This window comes from Perca flavescens, chromosome 22 (genome assembly GCF_004354835.1).
Source record: "Perca flavescens isolate YP-PL-M2 chromosome 22, PFLA_1.0, whole genome shotgun sequence".
NCBI lineage: Eukaryota > Metazoa > Chordata > Actinopteri > Perciformes > Percidae > Perca > Perca flavescens.
The window spans coordinates 14927308-14952429 of NC_041352.1; the positions used below are offsets into that span (position 1 = coordinate 14927308).

General features: G+C 40.9%; 1 protein-coding gene and 1 long non-coding RNA gene across 2 annotated transcripts; one reads left to right on the top strand and one right to left on the bottom strand.

The window, feature by feature from the left end:
* Positions 1-1147: 1147 nt before the first annotated feature.
* LOC114549250 (uncharacterized) lies at positions 1148-7118 on the top strand. Its single transcript, XR_003691522.1, has 3 exons — positions 1148-1209; positions 1309-1386; positions 7032-7118. It is a non-coding gene; the product is annotated as an uncharacterized LOC114549250 (long non-coding RNA).
* A 7908-nt stretch (positions 7119-15026) lies between these two features.
* bhlhe22 (basic helix-loop-helix family, member e22) lies at positions 15027-16030 on the bottom strand. Its single transcript, XM_028569490.1, has one exon. The coding sequence runs from the start codon at positions 15876-15878 to the stop codon at positions 15072-15074; it is 807 nt and encodes a 268-aa protein (XP_028425291.1). The 5' UTR covers positions 15879-16030; the 3' UTR covers positions 15027-15071.
* Positions 16031-25122: the final 9092 nt, after the last annotated feature.

Consider the following 25122-nt stretch of genomic DNA (forward strand, 5'->3'; position numbering starts at 1 on the left):
TTTGACTTAATCTCACATACAGCATCCTGCTGCCAGAAATGCTCACTATTGCACCAAATGTGTATTAATCCACAGCTGAAAATAGTCCCCAACAACTACAAGTACAAGTAAGCCAGGTGATTTTTGTAGGAGTAACCTGTGCCTTTGTGTCTGGTCTCAGTGAAGTTTGAGCAGCAGCCGGTGCTGTGATGTCAGGGGCTCTTAGGGGTCAGGGCAGGAATTATTGAACAGAGGGTGGCTGACCGAGGGAGCAAACAGATGTTGCAATCTTAAAGAAATACCCAGCCTCTGAATTAAATATGAAGAGCGGGGGCAGCAAGAATAGAGAATGCTGGTGACTTTGTCTCAGCTTCTTCGCCAATCGCAGTCCTTTGTTGCAAGTTAAAGCACCACTGACTGGTCAGCTGTTGCTGTGACAGGAACCAGGTGAATTATCTTAAGGTATGCTGGTTTCTCAAAAAGGACTTGAGAGATGTGACCAAAACCCGTAAAAAAGTTCTAGGAAGAAGACATCTGTTCGGAACATACTGTAGATTCATTATTCAGGAGCAGTGGGTCTCTGGACGCAGCATGTTATGTCAAAGTGTTTTAAAGCATTTATGCCACAGCAGCTCAGTGATCAAATCTGTAAAAAAGAGAGGAATCTGACAGAATGTCCTCAGAACATTGTTTTACCACGAGTGTTTTGTTTCCCAGTCATTTTTACACAGCTTCTCACTCGCAAGGAATCTGTCTGAATATTTGATGGCAGCAGAAACCGTTTGACTTTACTAAGAGAATGAGGCTTCACTAAGACAGTTCAAGGTTTTCTTATTGAAAAAAGCCAGAGTCCAATTGTTCTAAAATGATTCCAGTGAAATAATTTGGTGGATCTGTATTTTACTGATCCCATGTAATGTTCAAACTTTGTGTATTAAAATTTTGTTTTGCAAAAATCAATCCATTTTGTCCTCTTTGCTGTAGTTTGAACTAGGAGTGTGTGATATAAATAAAATCTGTGACGGTATGTGTATCATAATATTATAATATATCGGTTGTTCAGGTGTAACTCTACACAAATGATGGTTCGGTAAAGTACAGCGAAAAAACCCCAAATGCATAAGGATAAGTTTCTTTTCATTTATTTTTAACAGGCTGTAGTGCAAGTGTCAAAAACAGACAAAATCCTCTTGCTGGGGACTGAGGTAGCTTATTGCCCACTGGCAACTGGTAAATGCACTTCATTTAAACAATTTATTATCTTAAAAAAGACATGATAAATTTGAGCCTTAAATTCACCTCTGCATATCTGTCTGTTTATCTCTAAAGTGGATGGCTTTCTGCCAGTTAGGCCTGGCTCCGAGTGCTGCAGTGTCAACACTGAAGAGTGAGGGCCAGAGGGGTGATGTAAGTATTGATACACTCCTTGAAATCACTTTGTCACCACCAGAGATGCCAAGCTGCTGGAGCAACACAATAGCAGAAAGATGATTGTGAATTCTTGGCAGAGGGTTGAGGGATGCCATTAAAAAGGCAAATGTTATTAATTTTTAGTGAGAACGCATTCTTCTTGGCGATTGTCAGCGAGGTCGGGCTAAAGGGATTTGACACAAAAATTACTCTTCCTCCTGGCGTCTAATGTGACTCGTCACTCTGAGGAAATATCTGGGAGACGAGGACTCTGACAAAACCGCTCTCATCTAATAGACTAACTATTTGTTCAGGGCTCATGTGGTGGAGCTCTGTCTCAATAGTGCTAAGTGATCAATTGCTTAAAGACCACAGATCACTTGTGATTCAACACAAACAAGCGTTGTATCTCAAATTGTCGCTGAGGGCCTTATCACATTTGTATGAAAGGAAGGAACAATAGCAATTTAAAACAATCAGGGAAGCATAAAGTAGAGATACAATAGATTATTGTATGGGCCTCATTATTTGTCCTTTTAACACATTTCCTGATATGTGTCAGTGGTTGTCAGGGTGTTCTTTAAACCTGTTTGAACTGAGACAAACCCCCCTGTGGGGTGACATTTTCCAGGTGACACAATAGCCACACTTTATCCCGACCATTTCATAAACACTTCGACCGCTGCCTCTGTCTCTTTCTGTAGACGCACTAACAACAAAAGACAGCACACAGGTCACACTAAAGGTTATGTCTTTATCCATTTTATACAGTTTCAGATAAATGCTTTTTACAAATGAATATGTACAGTATAATAAATGGTAAATGCTGGCTAACTAATTGAATAACAGGAATCCTACCAGTCAGCCATTAAGGCATAAAGGCACAGTTGGGTTTAAATGAATTTAGCTTTGTTCCCTACGTAATTAAAGTTTGACTAATTTATGCATTTTCATGCCTCTGCATGCAGTTGATTTTGCGTCTTCCAATCCATCCAAGCTTAATTACTGGATGCTGATGGTGGCAATTGTAGCTTTGCTCAAACACAGGTAAATATACAGTAGGTTTTTATTGTCTGCAAGGATGCACAGATGCATGGGCAAACTAAACAAAGCATTGTAATGTTTATAGAGTTGCAACTTTTATTATGAAACCTGCAATAATTCATTTTTGGCCACCTTGGGGTGGCAACAAACTGTAAACTTAACTCAACATTTTAACCTTTTTGACAACATTTGATTTAGTAGAGTCCTGTTTATGGCCACCTGGTGAATGTATGTTCAATATTCACTCTCTTTTGAGTTTAATTTTTGATCTCACTAACTCCTCAGTGAATTATCAAAATGAAAAAAAGAATGTATGTGCTTGTGAAAACATTTGTTTAGAAAAATTGCTAAGGATTACTAAGTATTAAACTCTTTCAGTATACCTTCAATCTGCACACAGAGACATAAAGATGCCGGTTTACTCTTGGAAATAAAATTGCCAGCTGAGCTCCCTGAAAACTAACATTCTTCTGAGTGCTGAATCAATTACAAAAGTCATATTATAAGTCATCAGAGATAACAATTGCTTAGTCCCTTCTTGCTTGTAATCTTGGTTTAGTCCTTGGCTTGTATGTCCTCCTCATGAAATAACTATCCCACCGCTACATGCAGGCAGGACGGGCTACTGCACACAATGCTGTAGTTTACTTTGTGAGAAAACGGCTCACGTTCTTTTATCCCATTACCACGACCACCTTGAGATAAATGGTTCTTTCTCCCCTCTGCCATAAGGTTTTATATCAAACGACATGACTGTGTTGAGTATCTGACCGCAGGTTATATTGTTTCAGCGGAAATAAAACAATCACTTCTGGAGCGGTTTCTGGGCGCCTGCCTGTGGTGTGTATCTGCTGGCCTATACACACGCTGTTTATAGATGTAAGGAAGAGGACAGTGGCAGGTGACAGGTTAACTCTGCTGTGTAAATTCCTGGGCCGTGTATGATGTAGCCTGTGATGCTGCAGTCCTTGATTAGATCTGAGCTAGTAAATATCCTGTGATTAATCAAAATGGCTTGTTCTGCGCGTAGCGTCCCTGTGTCACCTTCACAGCTGGGGAGCAGGGCCGTCTTGTTTACCACACTCCACCTCCATCTCCTCAGACCCCATCCTTATTTCCTCACAGCGGGCCAACATATAAGGATCGTGCAAAACCCAATGCTGTGGACATGGTTTGCATTGTAAATTAGATGCTGTAGCAGATTTTTGCAAAATAATTGCCTGATTTGATAGTGTCTCCCTCAGTCTTATTTTGTTACACATTTATGTAAAGGATAAATGTAAAGAAAAGGTTTTCGGTCTTAAAGCAAAAAGGCTGGTGATATTCTATTTGTGCTTGAGTGCTACAGGAAGGGTAGGGAAGTTTTGAAAGTGTTGCGAGACGAACTTACACATTGTTGGCTTTGGTCCTTTTTATGGGATTTGTTGACAATAAGAAATATAGACTCCATGCCAGGCTTATCCTTTTAATTACAAAATAATTAGCACTCAAACAGAATATCCCCTAGAAACAGCTTTGCTACAGGCTTGTTACATCATGAAACATGTTAAAATGAAGGCCAACATGATAATGGGTGATTATAGTAATTAATAGACTGAACTAATTACTTTAGCCAGTAGAGATTCATTTAATTCTGAGGAGTAAGGTGTGTGTGTGTGTGTGTGTGTGTGTGTGTGAGCAGAGCGTGTCCAACTGAAACTGAACCCTTTCTAATTAACCATCCTGCTCTGCTAGCTTACAGTAGCTGTAACATTGTCTGACAACTGGTGTTATTTCAGTTACTTTCTGTATGTTAAAGGACTCCTGCGTGATGTTTGCTATATCTTCAGAGACACTTCAACGTCAACACATTCTTGTCCGCAGAGCATGATTTAGCTGATTGCTGCCCCCCTCATGATGACCCTTTGACTGTCATTTGAAGACGGTGTAAGGGACACGCATGTCATGTTAATAAAGACACCAAACCACTCGTATCCCTCCACCATAAAACAAAGTCCAGACCTGTCCAGGATTATAGATCTCTAATTGCTTTTGTGTGGTGGTGCAGCAGAATTGTGCTTCCCAGATGTCACCTCTGCCAAACCCAAGTGCACGTCACTGTCAATAGGCTTGAGAAATCTGCCTAACAAGCTTGTGATTACATAAATCTACAGCCGCTCTAGATATTGCACCAAAGAGACTGAACAACTTTCAAGGAGACTTCATGTTTGATGTTCCAGAGCTTGATTGCATTTTGAAAAAAAAGAGAAACCCACTATATGGGGAATGTGTCCAAACAGTCTAGGTTTGCTAATTTTGTCATTGTCAATTTTATAGCGCGGCCGTGAGAACGGGCGGCGATGGAATGAAGTTCTTGAGTGCTTTGCAGAGGGGCGTGAGTGGGTTTGACAGGCCCAGTGAAATATGCTCCGCTGTACCTTTTTCCATTACAGGAGCAGGGACTAGAAATGCAAATCTGGGGTCCTCTCTCGGGAGGTTGTTAGAAAAGTGACATATCAAACAACTGGCTTCAAGTGGCAGACAAAATCTTACATTATTGCTACATCAGTGCTTTCATATCTTAATTCCTGATATTATTACCATGGCTTTTCAAACTCACATTTTCAATAAAGAGCTGTTTTGTTTTGAGCAGCTCTCTAAAGCCATTGTTTAGATGGCCTTAACGCTCACGTCCATGTTTAATATGGCAGAAATTCTTGATCGTCAGAATAGTAGCCACATCCGAAAGAGAGTGACTGATAGACTGTATTTGTCTCATGGCCTTCTCTGAAGAGTTGATGAATTGGCTTAATGGTGAGTAGACCAGAGAGCAACGCTGAAGGGGGGTGAGAGGGGACATTAAATGACATGGTTTTATAGCCTATCAGCATTGTCATACCTCTGCTGTAATTTCAGCCTCCTTTTTTTTCTGCACCATAACGCGTGTTGGATGTTAGGCCCTAAGCTTGGTTAAACACACAACTCTCTCATACCCGCTACCTCATGATGCTGTGTGTCATCATCGCCTGTAAATAATGTTGACATGCTGAAGCTCTAACCATGAGAACCTTTATTAGTACCATATGTTTATTGTCATAATTTTAGTGATGGCAATGGAATCTTGACTTTGATGGCTTAATTTTTAATCTATAGATGAGCTGAGCTAGCATTGAGCTCAAAGAACCACTGTGCTTAAGTCCAGCCTCAAAGAGCTGCTAGGTTGGCTGCAGACTTAGTTTTGTTAGCATGAGGCAATGAAGCCAAAAAAGTAATACATTCTTGGGATTTGTCCATAACTGTGTGATGTTGCATATAATAAAATCATGTTTATTTGAACCCACTCCAACATGCACACCAGAAGCCATAAAGACTGAAACCCATTAGGGTGATATTCTCCTTGAGTATTTACCAGCCTGTTTTCAACACAACTCATTATTTCTGATAAATTAGCAGGCTGATTATAGTGATATGCTCTAATTTGTAAATGACTGGGGTGCACCTGTCAGTAAGACTCATTTACAAATAACGACCATCCACTGAATAAGTAATGACCTTTCTAATTTCAGTTCACTTCTTAACTGTCTGGTTTGTATTATTCTGCAATTTCCTTTTGCTGCAGATTGATGCCTCCTTTCAATCCTTGTTTATTGTCATTCCTCCCTTTTATATTTAGTTGGTTGTCAGGCGAATACAGCTGAAACTATTGCTGTAGTCAACTAATTGATTATTTGACAGAAAATTAATACACAACTATTATGATAATTGATTGAGCCTAATTTTTTAAAGCAAATGTGAGGAATTTATGTTTTGCTTTGTAATATATATGAATAAACTGTATATGTTTGAGTTTTGGACAGTTGGTCGGATAAAACAAGCAATTTGATTATGTCACCTTGGGCTCTGGAAACTTATGATAGGTCATTTTTTTCACAATGGTTAATAATTAAAATCATAAATTAGAGCCCTACTTAAATATTCTGTATCCAGAGTCAAACAATTTTGAGCACAGTGAAAACATACTGTACATCTGACACATATTTGAGCACAATTTTACACTCTTTTATACGGTACATAGAAAGTGTGGAACTCATAAATCCTGAGGGAACAGCAGGAGAAGGAGCAGCAGGGTGGGTTTCCCATTAACAGATACTGCCCTGTAACTTTACATGCCCTAATAGTAATACAAGACAAGGGGGTATGTAACCTTCAGCCATTAAACCATCCTGTTAATTGTCTAATAATAAAATGTTTTTATTGTGCAAAAACCCTTTAGTATAATTGAATTTCACTCATCTTATTTTTATTTCTCTTTTTGCTGAGGCTGTGAAGCCTCGCCATTACTGGTTATAATGACAGTATTGGATTGGTTTTCCAGGATTGCCACTCTAACTAAGCTCTGTCCGTTCATCTACCTCCCCATTCTTCTCCCTGCAAACGTAACATTTAAATGACTCTCATTACAGCACAGATTACAGGGGCCTATTGGTCCTCATTAGTGCCCACTGATCCCTGGCTGGGCCCATGTCTTAACATCTTTTAATTAGCATTCTGGAAATCTAATCAATGTAATAACTCAGAATATTCTTCCCTTTTGCACTTATTTTCTTCTTTTATTCTAGGATGTTCTTGGCTGGAAAACTCAAAGGCTAATAGAACAAGGACTTTTTTTCTGAGCCTGCCAGGTATGTTACATGAGGGGTGAAGAGACCTTGAAGTTCTTGTAGTTGAAAAGCAAACTGGATCACTGAGTGGATTTGACTGCACTCGGTGAACTTTGATCAAACAAATATCTTAAAACACAAATTTATACGTCTGAGATGGAATAATTGTGTTTTTAAAGTATGTGTGCGGTAATAAGGTTGAAGTGCTGTGGAAGAACATAAAAAGCTTATAGCTACTGTATATACCTGTTACTAACCGATGTAAATGGAGGGCTGTGAGTTTTTCTCTAAATGCCCTGTAAAGCTTTCAGTCCCCAGCCAGGCTCTGTGGTGTAATATGAAGTGAAAGCCAAGGCGTGGTTTGGCACTGGACGGCCATTTTGTGTCTGGTCTGATGCATGGTTTCTCTGGGTGTCACTTTGACTACTTATCAGAGTCAGTGGTGGTGGCGAGCAAAGCTGCAGGTCTTATTAGAGCATGTTTTTTTTTTTTAAAACAAACTTAACAGAGGTTACAGCATCAAAATTCTATGTATAGATTATTCAATTATAGCGTTCCCATTATATGTGTAATATCTTAAAAATGCAGATGCCAAGATCTATTTTATCTGCCCGTCATAAAGTAAAGGATGACTGCTGTTAGGCCATTGTGACTAGCATCCATGTGAGAGAGCAGTCTCTGCCAGCCTAGTATTCATACACCTTTGTGTACAGTAAAGTGCTGTTTCTATGCCAGGTATCCAGGGCAGACATTTTGGCACAGCTTTGGCAGTACAGACAAAGACGCCAGGGTGTGATGGGACACGGACCTGCCATTTCCCAGCAGCACTGGCATGCCTCTCACTGTAGAATGATGAATGGTTACACACATTTGTTCATGCACACATATGACACATAACACACTCAACTCATATACATGCACACATGCAAAAACATACAGGCAACCCACTTGGTCAGGTCAACCAGGCTTTGGCATTGCATCACACACACATAGACAGACAGGCATCCTTACTGTAGCGCTGCATTATTCAGAGCCAGGTGTAGGAGGAAGGGGGAATAAGGTTGTGTTTATTAGCTGCTCCCTTGGTGTTCTCTAAATTGCCTTGTTTGCTCGGCACAAGCACACAAACAGATGCTGTCCTCTCTGCTCTGGGTAATTCTCTGGGTCTCTGGGTATTTAGTGAAAGGCCTACTGCACCACACACAGCCTCATTTGTGCTTGTGCATACAGTCTACGCATACAAACACACACATCAGACTGCGCTACTTGAAAAACACATTTGCGCACTAATTTTGCGCTGACATTCAGGAGTACGGTCTGATTCATGCAAAGAAGAAGACATTGTCTATCTCCATAAGTAATTGGAGTACCCCACAGTCCCTAACCCTCTCAGCGACACAATTTCACTGTTATTAAGAAAATCTGCATTTAGGAGGGACCAATGCTATCAGTCGAAATTAATCTGCTTTGACTGATCCCTAATGTGACCACAGTCATCGAGTAATTATTGTCTGGATGGCTGTGCACCAGCCTCATAACCACTGTCCGCCTCCTCCTACTCCCTCCCCCCCCAAGAAGAGCTAGTCTTGGTGTGTGAATCCCTCTGCAGCGTGCTGGTTACAGTGGGTACAGCAGGCATGTCATTTAGCGCTTGATCAGTGAGTCGTGATTAGCCTGCCCTGTATTATTGTGATTAACGTCCACCCAGCGGACGACTGTCCTGTTGTCACCAGTGATACCATCTGAGATCTTGAGACTCTGGGATAAGGGCCAGTGGAAGGACCTGGTAGTATGGCAGCAGAAAACTGCTCACACTGATGATGGCTGCTTTTCTAAAATGCACACACACTTTAACTTCTTTCCTGTCACTCACAAAATCGAATGCATTTAACTCAACATTTAACATTTTAGTCCAGTGCTCTTTCCCTAATGCAGCTATGTTTTGTCTGTGTGTCTGCTCGAATTAGTTAACCCACTATCTCTTCTGCAGCCTGCGTGTTGTATAGTATTTCCATCAGGCTGCATGCTTTAGGTCTCTGAATGCACTGAAATCCAGAACCTCATCTTTCCACAGTTCTGTTTCCCTCTTTAATCTCACACCTCCTCAACCAACAAAGTCGATTTGACCGCAGCTGATTATAGTAACAAAGGCAGTCCAAGAGAATATGCACATTTTCACTGTATGTCAAATTAGATCACAGCGAGGGGGGGGGGTGATGCTGCGCGCTGACCCCCGTCTCTTCTCCTCAGACAATCGGTCGCTTACACTGAGGGAGCTTTTGAAAACAGGCCTGTGGTCCAAACTGGTCGATGGCTCACTGCTGCAACACACAGGACAAAGAAAGATGTCCAGGGGAAATTAGGGGCTCAGTTTAAATGGAGAACTTGATCCTAGAGATTGCCAGAGAACAAGAGCATCTATAGTTTGAGAAGAAATAACTGATTCACAGCATGTGAGCTTTATACAAAAATGTGGCACTTGAGAAGCAGAGATGAAACTTTCTGTCCATGCATCTTTATCAAACTTTAAAAACAAGTACATACAAATGTGTTTTTTATTTTTAAATATTTGTGATGCTGGATTTAGGTATTCTATAAAGATCAGAGTTTTTTCCAAAATATGTAGTTATTTTTTGTTGATGTAGCTTTTTGTCCACGTATGTGTGTGTCATTCCTTTGTAATTACTCGCCTAAACTCAGACCCCCTTCTCATGGCTCATGTGCATCCGCTGGTGGAAAAGAGTCAGTTTTGATTACAAAGTAAACGCTGCAGCATCAGACAGGGGGGTTACATGCTGATATGCATTCTATCAGGATGATTTATGCAAATTATGCACATTATTCCCGCAGGAATCTCTTCTGAAAGTGCCAGGATAAATTGCCGGAAATTAGCCATAAAATTCACTGTGCAGGGAGTGTGAGGTGAAGGCCGCCAAGGAGCCAAGGACATTGGGCCGCCGTGGTTACGCTTGGCCTGGCCTGCCTCCCCCATGCTTGGCATTCATGGCTGTTAAAGACCTCTGCTCAGACAGATACACCGAAGCCTCGAGTAGCACTCCGCACATCAGGAAGATCAGCCAAGCAAGTGTTACACTTACGGCCGCGGTTTCATGCTCTAGTAACATGACAGATTTTCAGCAGAGTGTAGCTGATAGTCCGTTTTTTTCTTTCCATATTTTAGATTGATATCCTCTTTATAATTCTACATTTCTTGAAAGGATGCAATTGACTGTAATTCACTAAAATGCCCTCCTTACCAGTCAGTGTTTGGGTTGATTTTATGTCATTTTTTATGCCTTTGTTTACAATACAGTTAACCTTGGTTGTAGTGCATTTTAATCTTCAGATTAGACTCTAATCGGAAAACCTGTCCAGCAATCAGGAAATGAATAGTTGTTTGAACAACATGTAAACAAGTAGCTGTCGGAATCAGAGTACACAATTCAGGCTGTATTAGACAGTGGCTTCTTTACAGCTGTGTGTGTGTGTGTGTGTGTGTGTGTGTGTGTGTGTGTGTGTGTGTGTGTGTGTGTGTGTGTGTGTGTGTGTGTGTGCGTGTGCGTGTGATTCACACTGTTATTGTGTCATCCTCCATGTCTTTATTTCAATTTGGAAGCCAGAGTTAATGAATATCAGAGACTGGGGATGAAATCCACCTCGCCTTAGCTTTAATGAACCCTGAGAGGATCAGGATCTGCATATTGATCAAGACAAGTGATCCCTGTCTCTCTCTCTCACTTACGCAAACTACACAATAACACACACACCCCCGACACACATATACAGAGATTTCGGCAAGCCCAGGATAGTTTGATGTACAATTTGGCCAAAATCATCTTACCTTTTTAAAGCTTAGCTCGTAGCAGTGTTTTAAATGTGTGTCTGAGTGCTCCTGAGTATCATGCTGATTTTGCCAGTTCACATGATCCAGGGAGGCTGCTGGATCACTGAGCTCTACATCCATTCCAATCAAACAGTGGCACATTATTTGAATGCTAAGGTCACAGAAATTGAAAGTTCACAGCTGTCTGGGGAGCCTTGATATACTCTAATACACTAAAAGTTATTTTTGTGTTGCTGTGACATTAAAAATATCAAACGGTTACTTTAATGATCTGAAAATTAGCTCATTTTGTATTCAACACTATATATATTTTAATCATGTGGGCCATTTAAAGAATTTCTCGACATGAAAAACTCCAATTTAAGAAACCGGATGATAAAAAACAAAACTAAAAGTTTCTTTTAGATTAAGGCACCATAAAACCAAATGAATTGTCTCCCGACAGCATTCATAATTTGTTTTATTTGGTTTAAATATTTGCACAGTGAAAACACTTTATTCCAGTGCACCAGTTTTTGTTTTCTCAAATCCAGAGTGAATAATTGTTTTGGAGAAAACAACCTATACAGCGACAGAGCCCACTGTGTCCAAAACAACACCGCAAATTACTATGCTCTGCCATGGCACTTTTTTAATTCCCCAAGGAATAAAAGAACATCAGATTACGGCACAAAAACAGAGCCATCGGTAAACACGGATTAGGGGATTGGGACTTTAATCTGATTAATATGGAGGCAGTTGGAATATTAGAGATGTTACTCAACAATTGTATTCCAGATGAGAGGATAATCACACATTACTACGTCATTTTGTACCCTGTCAGAGCTAAACACGCCACCATATGTTTACCTGACCTCAAGGCTGCCTCAGAAAAAAACATTCCCACTATAATGAATTAGGAGCTCAGGAGGCATGCAGGAAAACATAGTTGGTACAGGAAATTTCAGTATTTCAAGAAAATTGGCCATAATGCCTGAAAGAACATTAAATTCAGAGAATTAGCTGTTCAGGTCATGCTGTCAGATTTGTGTAAATTAACAGCCCTGTATCTCTAAATGCACTCTTGAGAAAATAATGTTAATGGATGGACTGCATTTACTCGACTTCTACATTACAGTACAAAGTGCTTCACAATTTGCCTCTCGTTCACCCATTCACACACCCATTCATACACCGATGGTGGCGGAGCTGCCATGCAAGGTGCTGGCCTGCCCATCAGAAACAATGCGGACAGGAGGAGCCGGGGATCGAACCGCCAACCTTGTGATTAAAGTGTAATGTATATATTTCATAGACATAAAACACAGGGGCAGGTGCTTGAAAGATCAACACAGGTAATACAATCATATCGTTAGAATGTCAATAGAGTTTACAGCCGTAGCTTAATTCAGAAAAGTATTTCCTTTTTTTAGGAAAACCTCTAATTTGAGGTGCTGCATCACTTCCCTCAAACAGAGCATGACTAGATGATGGGGAATTTTCCCTGTTTTCTACTGTTACGGTTGTAGCAATGTAATTTGCTTCAGTTAAGTAGCTAGTCTTGAGATCAGGTTGTATCGGGTGTCCAAAAATATCTGAATATAGAGCTTTAAAATTGGATTGATTTGCCAAAACATATGAGCAACGGAGGTGGGGAACGATTCACGCTTTAGGATACATTTTAGCCATTTTAACTTGAGAGAAATGCAATTAATAAAGTGCCTTAAACTGAAGAAACAGAAACAGAATTTGCTTTTTTATGTTTAAATTACTAGAAGAAAACATTGATCTTATGTGCACTTCATGGTTTGTTCTTATTTATGTGTTTGTCAATTTAAAACATTAAAATTAGATTTGGATATTTTGACTTGAATTTATTTAATTATGAGTGTCTAAAACGTTGCATGTTTTCACATTTGAACTAAAAATGAATGTTAAGAAAATGTCATTAGCTGGTAAACCTTTTGCCTTCAGAAAACTTTACTTTTACTTTAGATGCCTGTTGTCCACTTGCATAGTTAAAAAGAATCCTCTCTGTATTGAATTTATATCACTATTTGTTGCCTTAGAAATGAATCTCTGCAGGTCAGTCGTACATTACAAAGCTGTTAGTCTGACAGGAAATACTTAATGGTTCAAAATCCACAATAAATAAATAGCAGTACGTGAATTCGTCTGGTGGAGAAGAAACTGTTACTCTGTTCCCTTTAAAATCAGTTGCCTCTATCCATGGTGCTGAAGTCTTTAACCCACACATTGACTTCACTATATTTGTGACATATTATGTATTAACGTACACTTAAAAGTAAAAATGCTATTTATTTTTGCTTATACCAATAGAACTTAGATTGTGGCTTTATACGTTTTCGTCTTTCTGATTCAATTTCACTTCCGGTCTACATTTTGAAGATTAATATACGTGTGAGAGTGACTGGTTTTAGGATTAAGATTATGTAATATAGACTTTTGCAGTTTGGCCTTCATTAAAATGTTTTGGCATAGACAGACAACTGAGGAGGACAAAGGGCGAGTCGATGGGAGTGCAGCTGATGGCTGCGTTGTGATTAAAGACACCAAATTACGGCAATGAACAGTGTCGTAATTACATTCCTTAATCACATTCTGGAGGTCTAATTGCCTTAACGATGTGTCCCATTACGTGAAGGCAGGTATTACAGTCGACAGTTTTCAAACACACTTGTTTTCGAATTAACGTATTATTACACGCCGTCACGGAAATTGTTTTAATAATCACAATAAAGATCGGAGTTTTTTTTGTTTTTGTTCAAGGAGCAGGAACCTCTTCTTTCTGTCTCGAGGCAAAATTCGCTAAACACGTCTGGCCTTCGCTCCAAAGACGTCACTTACAGCTCAAGAAAAGAAAAGTTATCGGTTTTGATGGAGCAGAAAATTATTGAACAATTCTTTCTCAGTGTACTTGACAACTAGTAAGAGTCCGAGACTGACAAATAACAGCTACACCACCCGCAGAAACGACGGTTTGATTTTATAAGCACTTACATATACTTTCAGTTTGTTTTGCGATTAAACCGTAATTAAATGTCAAATTAAGGTTTCAAATGTCCGTGTGTATTAATCAAATGCACAATAAAAGTTAAAGGCAGTTTGCTGTGATTCCACTGGCACTAAACTTCACATAAGATGAATCATCAGAAGTGTTTCTGTTGTTCAAAATATTTTAATAAAGCTTTTCAACACTGAAATACATACAAATGGCCCTCTTTGCTCATATAATAACTAAAGTATCTACAATAATCCACATCTTGACCTGACAACGCGATTCATCTGATGACCTCGATCATCTTGTGTAAGAAGAAAAAAAACGCAAAAGATACAACAACTAAGAGAGACTACAATGTGCAATGCAAGCAAAAATATCCAATATAAATATCCAAATTAATAAATTACAAAAGACACACCGAAACACCTGAAACAAATTGATTCAGGTTCTCTAAATTTTTCTGAAATTTTATTATATCACAGTGCCCCCAAAAAAGAAATGTAATAGGCGTGCGCAACTATTAACAAGTGTCTGGATTAACACATAAATATCTGACTGATTAAACGACTTAACGTCATCTATATCATCTAATCATTTAACTTATCCTTGTTCATGACATTCCACGTGCTCAATAGAAAAGTTCATTAAAACAGGCCTTGAACCAGTAAGCAAACAGCAAATGTCTCTGAGGTGTATGAAAGAAAACCCGCAAAATAAATAAATAAATAAGGAAGCAGCAGAAAGTGAGGTTGGACCTACGCTCCAGGAAAGTGTCCATCTATTTAAGTGAAAAAGTCGCAGGTTGTCAGGTCACCCAAATCTCCAAAAGTGTCCATAACAGAGCAAGTGATCAACAACTCACTCAACACTTGCAGCCACTCTTACAGGCCTACTGTACTTGTGTTTGGTCTTCACTGCCATTCATACAGCACTTTAAGGATGATTTATATACACAATCAAGTATTGTTTGAACAAAAAAGCGCGTTTTGAATGCATTTAGTAAATATTATAAAAGTATTCATCGGCATTACTTCTTTGTCTCTAGCCTACTGACTTCAACAACAGTAGCCTCACAGGTTTCCCTCTCCAAAAGTGTTCTTAAAAGTGGTTTCTTTTCTCCCCTGTGCTTCTCTGAGTCCTTTGTCAGGCGCAGTTAAGGCTTGTCAGTGCACTGTTTGCAGAGGCTGGAGGTGGCGTTGTTGAATAGGGCACATTTATCTGGGCAGGAGGACGCAGCCACTCCGGTGGGGAAGGGATATCCGGGCGGCTGGTCGTACGCGCCCAAGCCTGGAGCTGCGAGGGCAGTGGTGGCCGGTATCGAGGCAGCAGAGATGGCTTGGCCCTGGTTGAGATACGCCACTAGCCTCCTCATCTCCTCCAGAGCCTGCGCCTGCATGAGGATGTAGTTTTTGGCGAGGAGCAAAGTGGCAATTTTGGAGAGTTTCCGAACTGACGGGCTGTGCGCGTAAGGGATGACCCCTCTGAGCTCATCCAGCGCGTCGTTCAGATCGTGCATCCGTCGTCTTTCTCTGGCATTGATGTTTAGCCTCAGTGTTTTCTGCTCTTTGGTTTTCTTACCTCCTTCTCCTTTCCCCGAGGGCACCGTCCGCCCGTCGGCCAAAAGGACCATGTCACACCTGCCGTCGCTGTCATCGTCTTGACTCTGCTCTCCGCCGCTGCTCTCCGCTGCCGAGATCCTGTTGGCGCTCTCACCGAAATTAACGCACAAAGATCCGGTCGGCAGACCCAGTGGCCCCCCTCTACCTCCCGCCAGTCCTCCCGGCTGAATCGAGTCTTGATCGGTCTGGTCAAAGCAGCTGATAGGTGACTGGCGGTCTCTGGCTGCTAGTTCAATGCCGGCCGACGACCTGAAAGGGTCCATTTTTTTAGTGGACACGGCGCTGAGAGTTTTGTGAAAAATGTCCCCTGCACCGCCGTTCAAGTTCATCCTTCTGTCCATAGCCTCTTGGATTCCGCGTTGTTGCAGGCAACGGTCGCTTCTGGCAACTCTTTGTGCGCGCCTCTATGAGTTTGTCCCTCGGTTTGCGCTTTACGAGTTTAGTTGTGTGTCAATGGGGAAGTTGCAGGCTTGCGCGACTTATCAGCTGAGGTGTGGAGACGAGGAGGAGACTCATGTAATCTCTCTCTCTCTCTCTCTCTCTCTCTCTCTCTCTCTCTCTCTCTCTCTCTCTCACTCTTCTTTCTGTGTCTCTAATTCACCTTCAACGGATCTCCACGATGATTCTCGTTACGCACGAGACGCTCGAGTCTTTTTACATCATTATGTCGAGGCGGGTTATTAAAAAGGATTCGCCGACACCCTCTCCCCTCTCACTCTCTACCCAATCAGGTTAACGTTATAATTAATGGTATTTAAACGAGGACAAACAATACCGCGTGCTCTCTCTCTCTCTCTCTCTCTCTCTCTCTCTCTCTCTCTCTCTCTCTCTCTCCGTGTGTGTGTTAAAGGCATTTTATAACGGTGATTTTTAGAAAGCCTTCTGATCAGTGGTTCGCTTGTGTGACATTCTCTTCGAAAATCACAGTAACGTTTGCCTTTAGTCAATCTCTCTAATTGAATATTGGGAAACTGGACTTGGTTTCAGTCATTGTTTAGTGTTGTTGCTGCTTTTCTTTCTTATGTCACTATTTTGTTAGCCCCTTTTTTTAAGCGTGGCACCAAACCTTCACTTGAATTCAGAGAAAGACCGCGTATTGTTATCAAACTTGACAGGAGACTCTGCAGCTGACTTGAGCTGCATTGATGATATATAGTTTCTGAAAACCACAACCAGCAAATGGAAATTTGCTGATTGTGGTTTCATTTGGTTGTTTCATTTTGATTTTTTTCAGGTTTTTAGTTTAGGTTCCCAAAAATTAATATGAATGTCTATGTTTAACTATTGTATGTCTCTGTTTTCCCATGACAGATCCTGCGCTCTTACTACAATTTACTTGTGCTCATACTGCCATCTACTGTGTTGTATAGTGTAGCACACCCAAAATGGAAAGTCAAACATCATCAGCACCAACAACTAAGCTTTATCCAGCTTTCTTTACCCCACCATTTGGCATGCCATCATTACCAAACGCATGTTTAATGGCTAATAATAATTTCTAATTTCTGAATATTTCTAATTTATGGTTATACTGAATTTGTCAACAATTACAAATTACATTTAAATCTTCCATTTAAATAATGAAGCAACCATAAACAACTGTGGGTTTGTATTTAAGCATGCTAAAGCTTCACCAGAGTGTTGGAACAAGTAGATGCAGAATGTATATGATGATGTTACACAGTTTGGAAAAATGTATGTTCTAACTTTGAACCTGCTAAAAGAGGCACTCCACATGAAGAACAATGTACTGGTCATGAGTGGGGTGCTGCTCAGTAATACAGTGTCTTCTAAACCTGGTGATTGGTGGCATGCCATGTCAGATTGGTTTTGAGACATCAGATTTATAACTGAGAGCTTGCGTTGCAAACGAGGCATGGAATTTGCATGACACGGAAAAGTGCAGGCAGGAAGGGTCTAATGAAAGTCACCCAAGTTACATTATGGAAATGGTTGGCCTCTGCTGCATTCATTTTGATCCTTTTTTTTATCTCTGAATACTCCCTTTAAAAGAATTATAAACGTTTTGGGGATAAATTTGGCTCATAAGGGTTTATAGCAACCACTGCAGTGGAGCTGTCTGTGGTGCTGAACACGCTGATGGCTCCACAGTTTACATCTAAGCTACTTCCAAAGAAGTCATACACAAACTCCATAGGTATCTGTTAAGTTCACCGTAGCCCGGGGAACCCCACAATTCACTGAGTTTCAATGTGACCAACTCTGTTACTGCTTGCACAGGAAACACATTCTTCACCTCTTACACAAAAAGCCATTTCAGTAATTACGCTTCCTGAGAAGCCATTTGTAGATACCAGCTGCAATGCATTAAGGACAAAAATCTCTGTCCACTTCCAAGTTACCATGGCAAGTTACCGTGGCATGTGTGCTGCCCATATTAAAGGTACCTTTAGCAGTGATTACAATTGACCCCTGCCAATTGAAACCACAGTGAATATGGCATGGATTTGTTCACCCTCTGAAATGGTACCTGGGCAGCTACATACTGTTTGATTGGAATGGAGCTTTGTAGAAAAGTCTGCTCTGCCTCCTTCAGAATGTCACACTGCAGACGACAAGTTTGCCAAAGAAGAGAAGAGAGTTTTGTTCAGAATCCATACGTCCTTTTATAACATGAAGAGAGAGACGGTAGAGAATTTTGAAGTATTTCAATGTAAAGAGCAACAGAATGTTTGTAGACGTGTTTTGTCAATTTGAGCTTGTGCTCGTTAGCTGTTGTATAACTTTTAATTAACAGTTTGTGACTTATGACTTCTAAAACAATCGAAAGAACATCTTAGCAAGTTTTCCGTCAACTATAAATATGTTGACAAAATCTCATCAGTTACAAAATTAGTTGACTAGGTGTGATTTTGAGTAAACTCCCTATAGACTGACACATTTCTTAGAAAAATGAAAACCTCAGTGACCATAATTAAAAGAAGTTTCTATTTAAATACCAACTCCCACATACAGGGAATTCTCGCTCTAGTATCCATCCTCTGTCAAGTGGCAGGTGCTATCCATCACTTGTTTTCACATTAATGCTAGCCACCTACCTCTTAGCATTCAGTAGGCATATACTATTGTGATAGGAAAATATCTGATGCTAAAACCTCATTTTTATAGTGGAAGTAATAACTATTGAAAGCATCAGAAACAGAAACGTTGAATATAAGGTTTTCTCAATGAATTCTTCACACTGATGATTCAAATGCCAAATAAGTGTGACCAAATTGGCTGTTTTACTGCATTGAAAACACAAGTTAGCAAAGAAACATGTGTTTTCATCCTGAATTGCTGTTATATTTCCAACATGTTGGGGCTCAATGTTCATGTCAAAAACGTTCTTTGCAACTGCATCACAAACACAAATGGCCAATACATGCTTAACACATTCAAGGTCAGTGTTTTACCCCTTTTCCAGCATATTTCAATTAGCATATGTTCAGTCTCTCTGCTGAGGCTCCATGAGAGGCCATCAGGGCAGAATACTTGGGGAGTTATGATCTAACGAGTGGCAGAGACAGCAGCTTTATCCTGAGACAGCAAGAGAACACCTTCATGGCCAATCAGGTCCAGCTAATGAGACAAGATGGGCCAGGACATTGCCACGGCCATTACAGCCACAGTCTGTCAGCACTTTGGTAATGAAGAGAGCATTGAAGGCAACACTGTGTTAGAAAAGAGAACAAGAATCAATTTAGTTAGGGACAAAAGAAGTTTAGACACAGGAGCTTCACAGGAAGTGTTCAAACCATTAATGAAACTTCCAAGCAGACAACAGGATTTGTATGTGAGCTTCAGGGTTGTCAGACTGCACCATGTGCACATAGCCCAGAAAAAACGTTTATTAGACTTTCATTTTGCAGGTTTTCCCAAGTCAAACTGCTTATAATTTATCACAGTTAAATTCATTCAAACGTTTTTTTAACTGTCCATTTAAAATAAATATTGTGCAGCCAACAGTTTCTTTCAGTTTTCACCACAAGAGGGCAGGCATTGACTTCTAATGGGGACACCAGTTCATGCTGGAGGAGCTGAGAGTGAAGCAGGAGCTTGATGGACATGCTTTATGGCAGCCTTGTGGATTTTATTCAACTTTGAAGATTTTGGTTATCAGTGGAAGCCAGACCCTCTGGCTGTACAGACCTGATATGAAATTTCAATTTTGTCATGTGGGGCTCCACATCAAGACCCACCAGTGAACCATGACATGACATGACATGTAGGCTGCTCTATTTATTCTACCCCCCCCACACACACACACACACACACCACACCAGGTAAATGTCGGAGCAGACTTCTTAATAGTTGTGATTGTGTGTGGATCAGTGTCCCTCCTTCGTTCTCTCATGTCATTTTAAAGACTGCAGCACTTGATCACACGCATCAGATAAATGCACTTTTGCTCTACTTTTTGTAGCTTCTATTTAGGACTGGCAGTACGAGCAGTAAATCTCTCATCTCTCTCTTCATTTAATTATTCTTGAATATAGATGATCTCTCGCATTTCATCTCACCCTGCTCGTTGTCGATTTCATCGCTTTCACCAGTCATTGCTTATTTGAAGGATTAAAAGAAATCAACATTAATGAGTTGGTGTAATGATTGGATAAACCCCCCTCCCTATCAAGCTCTTCTTCCATCCATCACTCCTTCCGCCATTCTCGGCGATGATATGCATTAATCAAGATCTGATTATTGTCTGCTGTCAAAGTGTGCAAAATGGAACATATGTCTTGAAAAAATGCAATACTTTTAAAAATGTAACCTATCTTATGGTGTGAAGTGTAGCTCCATTTTATCACAATTTCTGTTTGCCAAATTTCTAATTCTGGAAGAAACATGAGCCTCCATCATGGTTTATTAGAACAAAGTGCGGCGCCCCTGCACGCCACTAGGCGACACACTAAGATAGGAGGATGTTATTTCATCCGGCGCACGTGCCATAAGACTCTTTCAGCTACTGCACTTTATTCATCTGTTCTGTCAAAAGGTTTGTGGGGCAACATTTCCAGACCTCTAAATATCAAGGTAATCGGACATTTGAGTTCGTATCGGCAGAGGTCCTTCTTAGCCCACCTCCTCATTTAGCCTACATTACACATTAGCACCGTGCCTATGTAAATGAATATGCACATCAAATAAATCATAGTGTCATATCCTTGCAAGGATATCATGCAAGGCCTTTTAAGGTCATTTCAGGATGGCGATCATGGACCTGCTTCACCGCGAAAATTACAATTTTAACAAGGTTTTTTTTTTCAGAGCAAGGGGGAGAAAACTGTCGCTAGAACAAGACGTTCACTTGTTTTCACTGCAGATCTGCTCAACAATTATCTCGAAATAAGCGACAGTAAATTTAATTTAATCACTCCGATTGAATCCGAAATGTTTTTTTGTTTGAAGGTATTATTACGTTCTTGTAAACCGCCATAAAAAAGCAGTTACACCACTGCTCCACCGTCTGCAGATTTTTTCCTTCTTGATTTAAAAAAAGCAAGGTCTAAGACTACCTGCTAGATGCAATGACTACATTAGGATTTTTCTTATATCCTCGCTTGTGTATTTGTGTGTATGTGTGTACGCAGTTTATATGTCGCCATGTCCGGGCTGCATTCCTGTACAACAGTAAAATAAATGAGCCATTTCCGCTTGTGCACTGACAGGCGAGTGAAACAAAAGGCTGATCGGTGGTGCGCAGATTTCAGCACCACAGAAGATGGACAGCGCTCTCGGGAAGCCTGTGTGTGGATGGACAGCTCCTACACACACACGCACACACGCACACGCACGCATCAACATACACAGGAGCCATCACTTGCATGAAAAAAACAGAGCTTTTAAAAATGGTTGCGTGTATTTACTTTATTGATGGACGAATGGGGGGAGACAGTACATGAGTTAATGCGTTACAGTTTGAAACGACAGAAGCAAATTTACTGTGAAAGCGACACCAAATAGGCTGTTTAAAAAATGTAGTTAGTTACAAGATGTGATGTATTTCTTGGAACAGCAGTCATGCGAAGAAAGAAGGATCATCTCTTGGCATTCACCGCGTGCCTTAATTGTAAGACATTAAATCAAGGTCCGCTGTGAACACGGAGAGACACAACCCGCTCGTGTATGAGTGTGTGTGTGTGTGTGTGTGTGTGTGTGTGTGCATGTATGTGTGTGTATTTGTATGCATGTGTGTGTATTTGCATGCATGTGTGTATGAACGTGTGTCCATCTGCATTCACGCTGCTGTGGGGAAACGGCCAGACATCTCGACCCATTCCCTAAAATCTGTTACAAATATAATCAAATACTTTTGCAGCCTTTAAGGACTCTGTTGTGTGACTAAAAACTGTTTCGGGATGTCAAGTTTGGCCAAAAGTTGAAACAAAATAAAAATTCCAAGCACTGGTCCAAAGAGATCAAATCCTCACCCGTTGTTGTGGCCTACCTTATTATGTAAAAAAACAAACAAAAAAAAAACAACAATATTCAATTGGAGGAACAAGAAGTTAGGTTACAGGAATGACTTAAACGCAAAACAGCCAGTATGTAGTTTTGCTGGCAAAATGATGATACGTCCCAGGCCGCTTTTGCAGGCGAAAAAGGACTCCGTTTGATGCTTTTCCGTCGACTGCTTTGTCCATAATCGCAGAAAGCGTAAAAGTCCTCCATTATCCCATAATGCACCTACAGTACAAAAAAGAAAAGACAAAATGCGTCATGAACTTCATATAGAATTGCAGATGACAAAGTATCATATTCCACATTGACCTGTTAAGAAAAGATCAGTTGGCGTCCATAGAACAAAAAAAGTCACTGTCCACGTCCAATATATTGATTTCCTAGTCACATAACGCACGCAGTTTTTCTACTAGCACACACACACACACACACACACACACACACACACACACACAAGCCGGCAGCCTCTACTTGCGGGTCACACGTTAAAACTGCCGCAAATCTCAAACGGGGCAGCTGAAGAGCTTTGGTAACTGCGGTTGTCCTGAACACAGCTGTGCTGTATGTATATACGTCCCTGCACGCGCTTCCACCAACAGCGAAGTGCCGGGACACCGAGCTGTACAGCGCGAGCCCAGCACCGACACCGCCTAAATGGGACTGATCTCTCTCCGTCCGGTCTATTCCTCTGACTTTGGGATTAATGGTGCTCCAGCCAAACAAATGAGGCTTCTGCCTTCAGCACAAGAGGATTGGGATGAGGGAGTGGGGGTGGAAGAGGAGGAGGAAGGGGGGGTTGACGTCACCGGGCAAACAGATGTTCCTCTATATTACCCAGCGTCCTCCTCATGACTACTCTGTGTCCTTGAAACTAGGAGGGAAATTGACGACTTCCTATTTGGAGTATTAAAGGTTATCGCCAAGATGTGTTAATAGTTCTGCAGTTGGTTGATGAAGTGTGTGTGTGTGTGTGTGTGTGTGTGTGTGTGTGTGTGTGTGTGTGTGTGCGTGCGTGCGTGCGCGCAAGGGCCAGCAGAGGAAATGCCAACAATGGCCCCGCAAATTGTAAAGCCCTAAATCTGGCATTGGCTGTAAACTGTTATGCAACATTGCACTATTCAAAAAATGAACACACACACCAACACAGACACAGGGATGAGGGAGGGATGCTCGTGTCATCCTGAGCCTGCTGTTTGATGCGAGTGCAGTTGGTTGAAGAAATACTGTATTTGGCTCAATGTGATGAGCTGCAACTGATTTTTAGTTATTGAAATAAGATTTAATATGACATATGGCACTAAATAAGACAACAGTATTGTATATGTCATGATGAGTGTAATGGAAAAGTGCGGTACAGTTTATGCTGGGAGATGCTTATTAACGACTGAATACCTTTTAATACTAATTACGTTATTGTATGGGGGCTGACACAGACGAGATCCATGCAATTATAATCCAGTATAATCTGCAGTGATGCAGACTACAGACCTATTGATTTGCATATCCACTAATGTAGGCTAAGACTGCTGAAATTCAAATGAAGGCAGTGCTGTCTAATCATAATTAGGAGTCACATAGGCTACCTGCGTTATATCTGAGCTTGCCGGAGTCTCTAAGTCTACCATCTAGGGACCAGTTCTACATCTGACAGCCCATGTTTTACCATTAAAGAGCTTAATCCACTGCGTGTAAAGCAGTGTAGTGAAAATGAAGAGGCGCAGGCTGGTAGATATGGTAATTGCAATGCATTACCCACTCTATATAACAGAGAGGAGAGGGATGCAGAAACAAAGGGAAACGCCATTTTAGACGGAAACGTCCCCATCCCCTGAAAATCCGGCGACTCTTGTATCGGCCATTGTTCGGAGCCTCATCACAGTTTCTCAGCACATCACCTTATTTCGGCTCCCTCTATGTATCTGGCCACCGACAGGAACACGACCCCTATTGTCCTTAAGCGCCGCGCAACGTACAAACGATGTGGCTCAGAAATCCACCGTCCTCTTTACCCTTCTTATTGATTATGCAAATGTCGACATAAAACACTCTGTCCACCCAGCGCGGGTTTGGTGAGGTTTTTCTATCGCCTATTTTTATCAGTTCTCTTCCTAAAGTGGTTCATTCCCTAAAGCCCGCAATAACAATGGCAAGTGCAACGTGCATGGAGAAGCGTACAGAACCAACATCTCTCTCTGCAGGTACAAATGATCAGTAAACTCATCTAATCTATTGAAATACATGTTCTTTAAAAGGTTGAATCAAAAATACACATTCATCTATCAATAATTGATCAAAGTGTCGAGCATAAAGCAAACGCAATCATCAGATAGGCTACTCACCATGATATGGTCCACGCCATATGGTGGATCCCAGAACACTGTGCTCTGCTAATATGTATCCGTTTTTTTTTTTTTTTTTTTTTTTTTACTTCATTCTAGCATTAATTCTTCATTGCAGATCTTAACATCACGGAGGCAGTCGCTTGTATTCCCGGTTCCTTTCGCCGTAGCGGCGGACAAGCAAAGACTCCGTCTGGCGAGAAGCTGATACTACCAATGAGAGCGATGCTGTAGCCTCTGCAAAGCATGGCTGCGCTTTCTCGCTTTTTTTTTTCAAAAGAGGGCAGGTCGTTCTGTGCATTACAATAAAATCTCTCTCTCTCTCTCTCTCTCTCTCTCTCTCTCTCTCTCTCTCTCTCTCTCTCTCTCTCTCTTCACATGTACGCGCACACACGCTTTTATACATAGAAATGCGCGCTCGCTCAAACATCCTATGGCCAATGTTTTATATTATTATTTCTCTTTAATTGTTTTTATTATTTGCAAGCATGTTACAGCTGTTCAACTCTTTTTTTTCAGTGTGTACTGTAACTATATGCCTTTTGTGGTTTTATATGTGCAGCAATAACTATTCCATAATCTAGTGAAGCTCTACATTAGGAGTGTGTGTAGCGAGATAGTTGCCTCGCCGGCCACAATTAATCATGTTTAATGCCGTTTGTCTTGAAAGGTCCATTAGTGCGTTACAGTTTCACGCATCAAGCCGCTGGATTGCAACTCAATTTCTATAGGCTATGTTTGTCCAATTGTTTGTTGAGCCTGCCTAGATGAACTGAGGGAG